General features: G+C 37.8%; 1 protein-coding gene across 1 annotated transcript in view; it reads right to left on the reverse strand.

Moving 5' to 3' along the window:
- Positions 1-1,949: 1,949 nt before the first annotated feature.
- Positions 1,950-15,445, reverse strand: part of LOC134217709 (division abnormally delayed protein) — a 360,844-nt gene continuing 347,348 nt past the window's right edge. The window contains exons 6-8 of the mRNA XM_062696521.1: positions 4,147-4,360; positions 3,944-4,082; positions 1,950-3,880 (exon numbers count right to left, since the gene is read on the reverse strand). Coding sequence (XP_062552505.1) covers positions 3,729-3,880; positions 3,944-4,082; positions 4,147-4,360 — 505 coding nt within the window. The 3' untranslated portion in view covers positions 1,950-3,728. The remainder of the gene's footprint in view (positions 3,881-3,943; positions 4,083-4,146; positions 4,361-15,445) is intronic.

A 15,445-nucleotide genomic window follows, 5' to 3' on the forward strand; every position in this document is an offset into this window, starting at 1 on the left:
ACGAGCGACCTGGAATAAGACATTACATTCGGTTTTGCACCGGACAACACGGAGTTTACGACCATCATACCATCATAGATTAGAGTTTGAAACTTTAGAGAAATACACCAGCATCGCTAGTTGGTTTAATCTAGACCTTTTAAAGTTCATAAAATGATCAATTTATGCCCCTGAATAACGGCACACTGTTTCTTTCTAAGATAGTAACATTCACAATGATCAACAGGTTTGCATTTTTCTTTGAATAATATGTTTATTATTTCTCCTCGGTACTCAGATTTTTCACATAGGTTCATTCAAATCTACCTATTTACGCTTCAACATAAGCAAAATAACTGTTTTTAATTTGCTTTTTTTTGTAATCATGAAATGATTTTTTTGTTTTATTCGCCTAGGTTCTATAATACAACGTTCTATTCAAGGTAATGACCTTCACTGTTGTTTTTTATTCTTTTGCTTTTGTTTATATTACTATCCAGTTAGTTTCCTTTTTAAATATATTATTCCTGTTTTTCTGTTGTATTTATTATATAAATACATTTCTCCAACTAATATTTCGTTCTTTACGCTGCCTTGCTTCTTCAGATTTGCACGAGCAAAAACAATTCAACTTGCAAGATCAAAGAACAGCTACACACTTTAGCACGTCGTTGCACGTGCTAATGTACGATTTCTATTGGATTGTTATTCAAGGTTTGTATGTAACAGAAAATATTGTACAGTCAGGGAACTCAATGCTGAACGATTTCCTTCGATCATATCTACACTATAACTACGGCATCTCCCTCTCACAAGTAGGAAAATTTTGACTGAATTTTGAAAAATCAACACCTAATCCTAAAAATTATCACTGGAAGCCAAATGGGGGGGACCGAAGGGAAGTCAGACATTATTTGGAGGCACCTGGCTGGGTTACTGATTTTGGGAAATGATTAAACTCTTTCGCTCGACGTTTAAGTCGTTTGGCGGTTCAAGAAATATGACCTTTCACCGCATCGTATCGTTAAACAACAATTCAATAACAATAAATTATTTGTTTTCTCTTCGCTTGATAATCGCTTTGGGGGGGATGGGGAGCGATTTTGATTTCACACTTCACCACTTCTTTTTTTAAAGTGGAACGGGGCGAATTCCGCTCTGACTGATTCACGTACCTTATCTTAATACATACAGAACAGTTGGGAAAACTGTTTTCTCTCGCTTGATTTCCTATACATGTTCTTCCTTAGCTCAATCACAGATAGTTCAAACACAATCATTTTTAGTTCTTGTCGGTAATCTATTGTTTAATCCTTCCTTTGAACATTCATTCCATTCTGCGTTTCAATTTCAAGTTGGCCTTTCTACTTGCATTACGACGATTACAAATGAGGGGGAAACAATAGGAATTGTGTGTACTTCGCATAAGTCTCAATTATGATTTTCTGGTGGTCTAATTCATATAATAATCTTCACAAATCAACTTCGGTATATAATTGATTAGGGATATTTTACTTTTCCGAATATCTAGGAGATCTGTAGATTTTTTTTTCTAGAAAGAAACTTTTCAGTTTTGTAATTTGTTTCATGGTAACTAGTCTTGAGAACAACTAACAGTAAGGTCTGATGCAATGGTTCCTTCTCCTAGATAACGAATGAATACCACCACGATTTGAATCTATGGCTTGGTTGAGTATTGTTGGAGTCTGGTTTGTAAACCTCAAGTCGGTAAATGGATGTTCTGGAAGGAGGTTTGATGTTTCAGTGCTTGCGTTCAGTGAATTGAAGATTCGATTTGGTATAATGTAAGTTCAGTTTATTCATTCAAACAGTAGATATTTAATATGAAATACTAATTATGAAATCGCGAGTTGTTATCGTATATCCTGCAATAAATGGGGTGACCTTTTATAAAATTCACAAAAGAATAACTAAACCAACATTTTTGCATTTTACAATTTGATGATGTCCTCGTTTTGATGATAATGGAATCGGAGTAGCCACCCAATTCAAACTTTTTATTTAGGAAATTTTTTTCCAGATATTGATTGCAATCGGAACATAAACATGACATCATTTGGAAGATATTTCAATACATTAGAACAAAATTGATATCTCTGATTTGAAACAATTCCAAGATCTTAGTTTTCGATTGAATTTAAAATAGATCAAAAGCATACCAAATAAGTAATCTTCAATTCATTTAACTAACTTTGAAATAGTGAGGCTTCCGTTTAAAAGCGGATTTGAATTTCGATTTATAGTTTTATTCCCAATTCAAATTGATAATGAATCAGATATGAAACAAGACATTGGTTCTAGCAGAAATCATATGAAAAATACGATAGAATTAGGAAGCCTCACATTCAGTACAATATAGGTTTGTATTTTTTTTGGGGTCAAAAAATGTGCAGCAAAAAGTAAACGCTAGGAGCACCGGGCACCATATATTAATACTTTTTACGTCGACAATAGCGAGTTATCCCTCTGAATGTCTTATTTTTTTTGGTTAAAATGAAAATGGGCTTCCTTTTAGGCTCCACACTTCCATTTTTATCGAATGACTCAGCCACCCAACTCATTTTTGGTTGGGTGCGCGTTCGACTTTCTTGTTTATACATAACTAGCGTGTGTTAACTAGCAAAGTTTTATTTTCATTTCGAATCATACCATCACTCGCTCTAGCTTAGCACGAATAGAATCGGGGAGTATTTACAATTGGGTCCACTAGCATAGATTTTTTTTATCTCATAAACTGAAAATTTAAAGAGTTGCTCTGGTTTATTTAATTGAAAAGTCTTCTAACTACGGTTAAACTTTGCTGATTAGAGTGCAATTGGGAACAACAAGAGGGAAAACAGGAAGGGATTGGTTAAACTATATGCAGCTGTTATATTGCTCAGTACGACGTTTTAAAAAGTATATGGGTTTATCGGGACTGATATCTGATTGCGTTCGTTACCTAACTAAGGGTATTGTGTGTTATCGTTTAATTAAATATGGCGACATGGTTGTTCTGAATGCGTTACTTGTTCGTTAATCTAATAAGCGGGGATTTTAGTTAATTAAATTAAGCTTTCTTCTTGGCCTAAAGCACCTAACTTAGCTCCTCAGCAAGTAGGGTTTAAATGAGATTAGAATTATTGGTTTTGCTTTCTATGCTTGGTAAAATTTGTACACTTTTACAATTTGTGACTCATTACACTAAATGAAAGAACGAAAAATAAAACAATTTAGAGACGCAAGCAGCTTTAGTATACTTGTTTTCACGAATGTTTTGAGTAACTAGAACGAAGAGTATCAAGTTATTGCTTGAGCTTTCTTTTGCTTTCTGCGTTCGTTAGTTTAGGATTCGCGGTTGATTGAAATCATATTTCGGAAACACATTCAAATGCGGAATGCATTCAAAGGCTTTCCCCCATATTAGCCCTCTCTGGCTGACAACCAGGGGCGCATGCATGTACAATTGATTTACATCAGTGCTATACGAATAGATTTGTTATTTCCTAGTAAACTACTTATAACTTTACAATCCTACGGTTTGACTTTAACGCGTAAGCGAACACAAACACGCACTACCTTCGCACCGGAGTATACACCTGGGTGAAAGGACATGTGCGTGTGGTTTTCTGCGCGATTTTCCTGAATGAAGTAGTTAATGAGACGAAAGAAGACAACGAGTACGAAAAAGCGTGCCCTCCAGGGCGAGGAGTGGCTCATTATTGCCTGGTAGCACCGGAGGTGGTGCATTAGTGACTGCTGGAGCCGAATAGCACTGCCAGCAGCACCACCGAGTATGTCAGCAGTATACTCGATGTTGAGATTCGGTTGGAATTACTTGGTTTGTCAGTCGTTGGTGTGATATTGCTGGAATCAACTTCCACCCGGACTTCGCCTTGACCTGTAAAGGAAACAAAATATTGGGTTATTGAGCTGTGGATTCCCTGTGTGGAAAGCATTTTACCATCTCCTGATCCAGAACCGTTCTCTGCGTACTCATCATCTTCGTGGGAGTCGTAGTCTTCCCTGTAATGGTCGCCAGAACCTTCCGCCATATCAGCTAGCATTTTTTCAGGGTCATTTTTGAAGGCGATGCTGGAAATCTAGAAAGGTTGTAAAATTTCCATTAAAAAAATTGGTTGGTTTAGTTGCCTATTCGGACCATACCGCCTTCGTTGCAGCGTTCTTCAAGTTGATCAACGTATCGATCAACAAACGTAACCGACTGTCTTGCAAGGACTGCTCGCTGCTGCTACTGTATGGCACTTCAGGGTTGTATTTCTGCGACATTGTGGGTGCAGTATCGTGTGTATAATCTCCGTAGTGGGTACCGGTCCAGCAGTCCTCGTTTTTGTTGTGGTACTCTTCATCGTCGCAGAGTCTGTGAAATATGGTACGAAACATCCAAATAAGGCGTTTTGTTTATATAGTTTGCATGTTTAGTATGTTATTCTGACTAATATCATTATTCTTGAAAATTTTTCTCGCTTCTTCCTGAAGAAGCGATCTTTGAAAATGACAAATGTGAAATTCGATTCCTGAGACGTTTGAAATGTTTTAGAGTTGGAAATTTTTCAGTTTCTTGAAACATTGAGATGCAGTATATTATCCACATCCATTGACGCTATGTTTCGGGGCGTTTATGTTCTCTTTAGGAAATTTGAAGACTATAAACAGAAGACTAATATCACCCGACACGCAATGACGAGTTGCAAAACATTTGCAAATGTAGTGAAAATAAAGCTATTACAATCTAGGGTTCGTCACTTGGAATTTCCTCTTGGTGTTATTGAAAATTAAACTTATAAATTAATCCCCGAATTATTTTTTTAGATTACATTAAAAATGCTGTCTCATGAATAAATGGCAGGAATATTTGTCCTTAAGAGATGGTTGAAGACCATTAAATCGACCGTAGTTTGGTCTTTCGTTAAAAATGATCGATGAGAATCCCAAACATCAACTTTCAGCGTCCGATTACATAATCAAAAACAAAGTATATTATAATTATATTTCAAATCTTTATCTCCAAACTTTACTTAACTTCTAAATCAATTTTATAATCCAAAATCTAATTCACGAGTTTTAAATTTTTGAATAATTTCCATAGTGATGCCAACATTTCGCAGTTAACCTTTGATATATGTAAATTTTGAATGAACCGAAAGTTTGGGAAATATGAAATGAGCGGACCTCTACTTTCCAAGGAGGCGATTTATATGGACGATAATGATTTATGTCACCTTTAATATATTTTTTTATTCAAGAAGGCCTTGCTCAGTTGGCTTCGAAAATGAGATAAAGAAGATTTTGACTCATAATTGTATTCCATTCCCCCACACAGGTATCGAAGAAATCCTGATTCTAGGAGATAAACATTAGCCGAAACCATATTATGTAAAGTTATGTTCCGGCTTATGACCAATCGTAACTCATTGAATGTGCATTCTTATCAAATAGGGCTTACAGGCAGATACAATGCGGCTGCAGTGTGAGTTATCATGGCATCAATCACGTTTTCTTGGATTGCGCCTCCGGGTCCAAGGAAAACAGGTAGGTAAAACTTCAGAGGCGTGACTTAGCCCTTGTCTAGAGCTTTTCGAAGCGATTCAATATGAGCACCTTGTTCGCCTCTCTTTTATTTGACCATGTCCACTTCTCCTAATTTCTGCTTAAAAAAACATTATTAATCCACCCATCAGCGATTATACCTTTCTCGTGAATTATTAAACAACACAATTTATCAATCAAATACATGATCGGAAAATAATTGAAATGCTGATTTAGTTGCCAGTGTATTTACAGAAATACATTATCGAGAAATAATTGAAATGCTGATTTAGTTGCGAGTGTATTTACAAAAAATCTCAGTATTCAGTATTCAGTATTCAGTATTAAAATCTCAGTAGTCAATCTACAATATTTTTTCAAGTGGTGATGAGAAGAATTAGAAAACATAGGTATTTTAAACGAAAAGACTCATGTTATTATGTGTGCTACTGCTTCGCATCTACTTATCTTATCTTTTAGGATTCAAGAACTCTGTCTTTCAATTTTCAATCGAAACATCCCTCGACGGACGACAAATGTTTTCATCTCTGAAGGCAGCAATTCATTTCTAATCATACCGGCGTGGAAAGGATCTTGCCCGTCCTGGACTTTCGAAATGAAATTTGGTGAGAGAATTCCATTCTATATATTATTAATTTACATTGAAACTATATGAAACTATATAATTATATTTAAAAAAATAAACCATCAGGGCACCCGATTGAAGCGATTTGGACAGGAAGAGTGGAATCGCCAACTTCCTGTTGTTAACATCTCGTGGATAAAGGGCGGGCTCTTCTCCCCATCTATTGGATCAATCTGGGAAACGAGAGCATGATTATATTATTGTATGTACGAACTTTCTTCTGGAAGGAGATTCTCTATTCATCCCGTGGATTCGCATAAGTGTTTCTGCTTATGGAACCACCCCACCCATTTTGGCCCTTCATACAGGAGTTTGATGAAATACAAACAATAGTATAATCATGATCAAATCGTTTGTCAGATATGGCCAGTGCTATCGGCAGGTGCCTTGCTACAATAGATGGTAGTATCATCATCATCATCATCATCATCATCATGTCCACTTCTCCTAATTTCTGCTTAAAAAAACATTTTTAATCCACCCATCAGCGATTATACCTTTCTCGTGAATTATTAAACAACACAATTTATCAATCAAATACATGATCGGAAAATAATTGAAATGCTGATTTAGTTGCGAGTGTATTTACAAAAAATCTCAGTAAAGTATTATTTGCGTGCGTTTCATTTGAGTTGCTTTTTCATTATTCGATAAAGCTACAGAAGCATTATGCGTTCCATTTCATGTACTAAAGCCGTTTATTAAATCGAGTAGAAGAGAGGCATTTTATAGCATGTTATGACTTAATCACAATGATATTAACTGTTTTATTATTTAGATTTTTTTTGCAATGCGCAATCTATATGAAAGTTAATGGCGATCAATTACGATTTATTCTCTGTCGAATGCAACTTGTTGCAAGAGAATCGCTTGAGAATTACTATTGAAAAATTGGCTAATGATTTTAATGGGAACTGTGCACACACAGATGCGTATTAAAGATTTAATTATAAAATAGCTTTACGGATTTTGATCCTATGTATTAATTTCATTCATCATTTAATCATATTTTGCGTTGTTTTCGATGCTAGAGGCCCTAGGGCACCTGTGTCAATAACGACCGCTCTATTTGAATTCGATTCGTATTTTCTAGAGCCTTTTGAATAAAATTGAGTGCTTGAGTGTACGGATTTCGGTGCACCACGGTACATTATAAAATCTGGGTTAATAATAATAATAAGGATACCCGGTATACCAGGACCTGCATAATTTCTGGTATAAAAAACTCACAACGGTCCACGGGCGGATGGCGGAATACTTCAACACGGCACTAGATAACCCCGGGCATCTACCGGAATTAATCACTAGGGGTGTCACTTATCTTCTGCCGAAGGATCGGAACACTTTGAACACAACCAAGTACAGACCAATAACGTGCCTTTCGAGTCTGTACAAAGTGATCGGTTATAGCGAGGATGGTGCAGAACCATTGCGACGTCAACAACCTGATGACCGAGGAACAAAAAGGTTGTCGACGCAACACACGAGGCTCCAAGGATCAGGTTATCATTGATGCAGTCGTTGTTGGGCAGGCCACCCACAAGCAAAGAAACCTGAGCATGACGTATATCGACTATAAAAAGGCAAACGACTCGCTGCCCTTCTACGCATAGTTGTCCCATGTTAGTTTTTGTGGATTTTGACTTTTCACCATAGAGCAGTTTCTTTTGATGTATACTTTTAGAAAACTCTAACAGATTTCGAACTTTGGTCGGAAAATCATTGAAAACAAGATCAAGTCTATTTGTCCCATTGCTTAATTTCTACGCATAATTGTCTCGCGGTGATTAAATTCATCATTATGGCGAATTCTGTTATTTTATGGAGCAACACACATAGAAATAGCATTTTCGGTTTAGATCTTGCAATCTTAGACTGTTGCACTGGTTTAATGGGGGCAATTTGTACAATACTCATTCTAAGCGACATAATCATTTCAACCACGTGGAAGGTTCACTTCCATAGATAAAGCATGTGGAGACATATGTCAATCGCAGTAGTCATTCACGAAATAATGCATTGAACGGGGCTGATATGCGCAGAAACCATTTTCATGATCGTTGTCGCAAATTCTATTTGTGAGTGAAAAATAAAAATGATTTCAATGAAATAAAGTCTTCTGAATGGTTCTGTGATGTAATAATCTTATATTTCATTATGGTTATACGCCAGCAATGAAAATTAGAGTTCAATTTCAAATGCCATTTTCTCATTTGTCGTTTTTTGAATTTGGTACAAGCATGCGTAGAACGGCAGCTCAGTACCTTCTTAAGGTATTGCAGTGGTATAAGATAGATGGTAACGTCATCAGGCTAATGCAGCACGCTATGGGGATGTGGAGCACATCCCTACACATTACCGATGGAGAAAAGGTGTTACGGTCCAGGATTCTCAGCATCAACAGGGGCACATTCCAAGGCGATACCTTTAGTCCTTTATGATTTTGTCTTGCCATGAACCCGCGGACGACTTGAAGCTATTTGCAGAATCTGTGGAGAAGCTGCACCAATTTCTGCGGCTTGTAACGGTATTCAGCAACAACATCCGGATGGAGTTTGACATCGATAAATGTCGATCCATACATCTACACTGGGGTCACCTGGTGAATGCCGACAGTTTCCGCGTCAACGAACAGGAGGAGATTCGAAACATGGTTGAAGGCGAAACGTACAATTTCCTAGGTTTTCTGCAACTGAATAAAAATTCTGAAAGAGATGTTAGAACGAGCAGTACGAGTGGCGTTCACTAAGCATCGCATACGCCATCCAAAATCGTCCATCGAGAGAGTCACCCAGCCACGTACAGTAGGAGGAAGAGGCGTCACCGATATACAAACACTATGTGTTTCCCAGATCCAGCAGTTGCGAAGATACTTCGTGGAAAGCCAGAACCGCCACGAAATCTATCGCACTGTGTGTGAAGCTGACCACGGATTCAGTGCCCTGCATCTGGCGCAGGTCATAGCGGATGTCCTCGTTCGTGCCAATCGGCCTGATATTGTGGTCTACGACAAAAGGATGAAGCGGGTAACCCTCTACCGCTAGACCATAATGTCCAAACAACATTCTCCAACAAGATAACGAAGTACCACGACTTGGCGGAGGAGTTGAAGCAGATGTGGCACCCGGAGGACGTGCGTATAATTCCGGTTGTTATCTCAGCAATCGGAATCGTCCCGAAATCTTTTCTGAGATCCTTAGGAGAGCTGGAACTATCTCATAACATCTATAACTTATACATCCGGTGCTAAAATTTATTATAGGATTTTTAGACAACCGGCGAGCTAGAGCAAAACAAGTTCGAAATTTGTATAAGGCTTCTACTACGACGTGGCTATCCCTTTCAATCAATTGTGTTTTAACATTTTTTTTTCATAATTGGCAGATAACGTCGACTAATTTTTCACTTATAATTTATTTTATTTTCATTAAAATTATTTTTCACAATAACAATCTTATGCTCTTTTACAAAGTATGCAACTGTCAAGGAAAAGGAAAGTTTATTTTTTTTTTAATTTTATTTTCCTTATATTTAGATTTAGTCGAAATTGTGCAATGCGATAATGGCATAACTTTCAATGTGTAGGAGTCCCGTAGCAAATAGAATTTTTGTCCAACAGTTGTGTCAAATGCGAGTCAGCAAAAGGCGTCTAGGAAACCAATTCTACTGCGTTTTTTCTTCAAACAAGAGGTGGAGACCAAGATGAATACAGTACTAGGTGCTCCAATCTTTTAAGTTTGTGGAAGAGAAGAGTGCGGGGGTGAAAAATTCATTTTCATTGCAAAACGAAAACAAACCGGCTGGCTATCCCATACTAAAATCCAAGATGGCTGAATCGTGAATTTGGCAGATTGGAACACCTAGTGGTGTATTCATCTTGGTGGAGACAGTCGTCCAAATCATACCACCGGAAGCCTCAACAGCAACATCAGGCGCAGCGACCCGAGATAATATGGTCAGGCTTTTATAAAACCGCACCAAGCAACTTTTTAACAAACTTGTGACATCTGGTTTTAACAATAAAATGAAAACGGATATCACTTAATATCTATTCCACCATTTCTTATAGGATATCTTCTGTTATTGAAGCACTTCCGATACGACTTGTGATCAATTAAATCTGTTAAACGAAAGCTTGAGCAGAAAAATGGATAATTTTCTGTTGGAGCACGAGCAGTAGCAGCGATCAAAGCTAAAAAGGAAAGGCCATTCCAAGAGCAGAAGCACCACTTGTTGGATCAAGTTTTGAGCAAAAACGGCTTACCTAAGGATGGTTCCAGGACCAGAACGCGGAACTGGATTGCTGCAATTACGAATGCAAACCATAGTAGCATCGAACGCAAAGGTACACCTCGCACCGAATATGCATGCTGGTAAGATGCAACCCAGTATCTGCACGGATTCTTGCTCTTCACTATCAGAGCCCAACCCCCTGAACCATTCCCAGCAGCGCAGTCTACTTTTGGAGTTACAATGTAGATCCACCAGTATTATGCGCCAGAATGCAGTAGATAGCTCGGAGCAGGAATAGACTGGCTACATCTGTCGCTTTCCATTGTAACCAGCCGGCCCAGATCAAAGGCTTCCACCTTCAAAACCATTACCGCTCTGTATGGATTCACCAAAGAAGAAAATATCGTCAATTTGTAGCGAAGTTCAGATCGCCGAGCGTATGAAGCAGTCAAACGCTGGCTGCTACACCCATCGAACGTCAACGGGGTTATGTCGACGTGAAAATTGCTGTTCGGGCAACCGAAGGTGATCGTTCTTTCAATGATGTCGATAATCAGCTCCTTACCAGCACCCAAGAACAGCCTGCGCAAAATATATTCGAGAGCCAAACAGTGCTGAAGAGAAACCGTTACGAAACTGACTTGTTGTGACGCTACGATACTGTTCGGTTGCCGGTTCCAATGGCCCTCCGGCGGCTACAGTGCGTCAGGAATAGAATGAATGAAGAGTCCCAACTACTGGACGCCCCAAACAAGAAGATCATTGATTCCATTGAACAGGGTTTCGCGAGGAAGCTCACCAATGAAGAACTTTCCCAAGGTCTTTCCGGTCTATGGTGGGAAGGCGCTGCAGTAGCCCACGGCACTACTCAAAGGACATGATCAACAAAGCAAGCTCTCCACCATACTGCACAGTAGCGAAAATCGTTTTCTTAGAGCGTTTTGTATTAGCACTTTTATTAATTTAGCGCAATAGTGTTTTCCAGACATTTTATCAGTAAGTTAATGCGCTTCTTGGAGGTATTCAGATTAATCCCCTCCAAAGTGATTTTTTTTTTCAATTCTATGACATAAAGAGTTTGTATCTTTACGAAAGTTGTAGCAAAAGCTCTCCTGAAAAACTTTGTTAAAGACGCTAAGTTCGTAATATCATTACTTTTGGAGATGTATTACTTTTTATACAAGTTTTAAACGTGTTCGTCATATAAGCATGCAGGCATAAGGAGACGCATGATGCATTGTTTCATCAAATCCTTGTGACTCGTGACTAAATTTTTTGTGCAAAAATTACAGATTTATATTATTCTGCATATTGATGAGGGCATATTTGTAGCAAGTTATGACCAAAAACAACCAAGCCTGAGGGAGGAAGTTTTTCAGGGATTATGGCAAAAACGGTAGATTGATTTCTGCTTTGAACAGTAGGAAATGGTTTCTAATTAAACATACTAGACACTCGCCAGTTCAGGTATAAAATCATAATCAATTACTTGTACTTTGTTATACGTATGAGATTGTCTGCAACAATTTGTCGTTTGTCAAGCTGCAGTTATATCAAATATCCATAAACATTCATGAAAACTGTTATAACTATTAACATTTTAATATTATCAAGAACTTTCTAGAACATGCAAAAATGTAGAAATAAAAATAGAAAAGATATTATGATAAAACAAGCTGTCGGCATAAAACATGACAGATTTCCAAAAATAATGAAATTACGAACTTGGCGTCTTCGACAAAGTTTTTCAGGAGAACTTGTGTGAATTAACAGACCTTGCATGTTGTAAATTGGTAAAACTAAATGTTTCATCCTACTTTTAGGGGGATCGATCATTAAGCTGAATATCTCTAGAGATGCGCATTAACTTACTGATTAAATGTCTGGAAGACACTTACGCTGAATCGCATATCGTTGTTAATAATGAATCGCGCTAAAAAACACTATTTTAGCCACTGTGTACTGATCTCATTCCGTTAAGGGCATCACATCCCAACTATAGGCGTGCGTGAAATGTATTTTAAGTGCTCATGAATCTGGTAGACCAGCAACATCCTTAGTTTTTCTGATACGTGAATCTTCCGTGACTCGTAGAATTTTTATTTCGAAACTCGAACAAATTTGCTTCTCGCAATACGGATTGTTCCGCATACGAACGCGAAGAACTCTTTTTCGAAGCTCGAACGGTTTGTAATTACGAATGCGACTTTTTCGAGTGAGAGTCCATATAAGAACATGACCAATTTGCATCTGGGAAACAATTTGCATCTCTATAATAAGACAATTTACAGATTTATAAATAATTCGAAAATTAAAGTTTTGTTTGAGGTTTTCCGGACAGTGTAACAAACAATGGATTCGTTTTTTTATGCGGGATATACGAGTGGCAAGTGTGAATTACTAAATAGTGAACAGACCACATTCCTTAGATTTTCAATCGTTATTTTCGATGAGCACATTCCCAGCGGGATGGAAAATGCCTCGCACAGTTCCAATCAAGAAATTTAGAAAACGGGCCGCTGTCTCAAACTACTGTGGCGTTTAGATTCTATGCTGTACATGGAATAGTTATGCATTAAGTTAGTTAATCGAATCGAAATCGAATCGAAATCGAATCGAAATCGAATCGAAATCGAATCGAAATCGAATCGAAATCGAATCGAAATCGAATCGAAATCGAATCGAAATCGAATCGAAATCGAATCGAAATCGAATCGAAATCGAATCGAAATCGAATCGAAATCGAATCGAAATCGAATCCAAATCGAATCGAAATCACATCGAAATCGAATCGAAATCGAATCGAAATCGAATCGAAATCGAATCGAAATCGAATCGAAATCGAATCGAAATCGAATCGAAATCGAATCGAAATCGAATCGAAATCGAATCGAAATCGAATCGAAATCGAATCGAAATCGAATCGAAATCGAATCGAAATCGAATCGAAATCGAATCGAATCGAAATCGAATCGAAATCGAATCGAAATCGAATCGAAATCGAATCGAAATCGAATCGAAATCGAATCGAAATCGAATCGAAATCGAATCGAAATCGAATCGAAATCGAATCGAAATCGAATCGAAATCGAATCGAAATCGAATCGAAATCGAATCGAATCGAAATCGAATCGAAATCGAATCGAAATCGAATCGAAATCGAATCGAAATCGAATCGAAATCGAATCGAAATCGAATCGAAATCTAATCGAAATCGAATCGAAATCGAATCGAAATCGAATCGAAATCGAATCGAGATCGAATCGAAATCGAATCGAAATCGAATCGAAATCGAATCGAAATCGAATCGAAATCGAATCGAAATCGAATCGAAATCGAATCGAAATCGAATCGAAATCGAATCGAAATCGAATCGAAATCGAATCGAAATCGAATCGAAATCGAATCGAAATCGAATCGAAATCGAATCGAAATCGAATCGAAATCGAATCGAAATCGAAATTGAATTGAAATCGAATCGAAATCGAATCGAAATCGAATCGAAATCAAATCGAAATCGAAATCGAATCGAAATCAAATCAAAATCAAATCAAAATCGAGTCGAAATCGAAACAAAATCGAAACGAAATTGATTCGAAGTCGAATCTAAACCAAATTAAAATCGGATCGAAACGGAATCAAAATCGAAATCGAATAAAAATTGAATCGCATCAAAATCGATATCGAATCGAAATATAATCGAGGTTTGATATCATATTAAATGAAAATAAAATGTGTGGACTGTTAAAACAGGATAGGGACACGGTAGGTATTTTCGTCTGTTCGTCATAGTCTCGAAAACCAATAAAAGAGACGCTTTTTTGTAAAACTCATACGTACCAAATCGTAAACTCAGGAGAAACGTTCTGCTATAGTGGAGTTCTAGAAAATGTACGTTGCTTTCGTTGGTTTTAGCCCCTATGACGATGGACGGAAATACCTGCCGTGTCCCTACTCCTTATTTATTGAGAAACATAAAATTACTTGGTTAGCAAAACCAAGATAATCATTATCTGTAGAAAAATTATTTGAGCTTAGACATTTGGTTTATTATCTGTAGGTATAAATAAATAAATCCATTTGGACGGAGTGCGACAGAGAAATAATCGTTGGGACGGTACTAAGGAGTGCTGCCCTAGTGATATTTCTCTCCATCCGAAAATTCAATTGTCTTACAAACAAACTGCGTGCAATTAGAACCGGTCACGGCATCATTGTTTCATATTTAACGATGATAAATGATTGCTAAAACAACAATAAAATATACGAAAATTGCTTAACTCGGACTTCCTGTTCTACACGTGGCAGTAATAAACGTAAACAATTCCGCTATTCACCAAACTAGATCCACGACCTTGAACTTCTTCGCGTTGCCATTCATATCATAAGAAAACGCTCTACGCAGCTGATCCCGGACCGGCAACCGATCGACTCGACTCGAGATGTCTGATGTTTAATTAAAATTCCCCTTCAATTAATCAATTGCTAATGGTTCGAAAATTGCGCGCAGAATACACAAGCGGATCGCAATCAATGCCATAACTGCACTTCAAAACGGTCCGTCGCGCAGTCAGTCGGTCGCTTGAGAGGGACGAACGAGTGAGTGGCTGCGTTGATGGGTGTCATAATGGCACTAACTAATAACAATCATTATCATGCAAATAGATGCTACATCAGCAAGTGTATGCCACAGCGAAGTGTGCGTCTGTGAATGTGCGAGATCCGCACAGTTCCTGCCCACATGCATGCACCTTACGTGCATTAGAGCTGCATACAGTGTGTAGATTAGGGTGGATCAGAATGGCATTGAAAATAATTATTAAGTAGCAATCACGAACTTTGGAAACAACATTGTCCAGAGTTTGGATGAGTCTCATTATTTTATGTTGAGAAATATGACATTATAATTCTCATGAATATCGATTCACCCTAGAGTCAACGCAGTCACAGCTGCATTTGCTTACGGACCGATAACTGATAGGGATCAATCAGCGATAGCCATTCGATGAGTGAGCTGGGACCGGTTGAGTTGGTAAC

This window comes from Armigeres subalbatus, chromosome 2, assembly GCF_024139115.2.
Source record: "Armigeres subalbatus isolate Guangzhou_Male chromosome 2, GZ_Asu_2, whole genome shotgun sequence".
NCBI lineage: Eukaryota > Metazoa > Arthropoda > Insecta > Diptera > Culicidae > Armigeres > Armigeres subalbatus.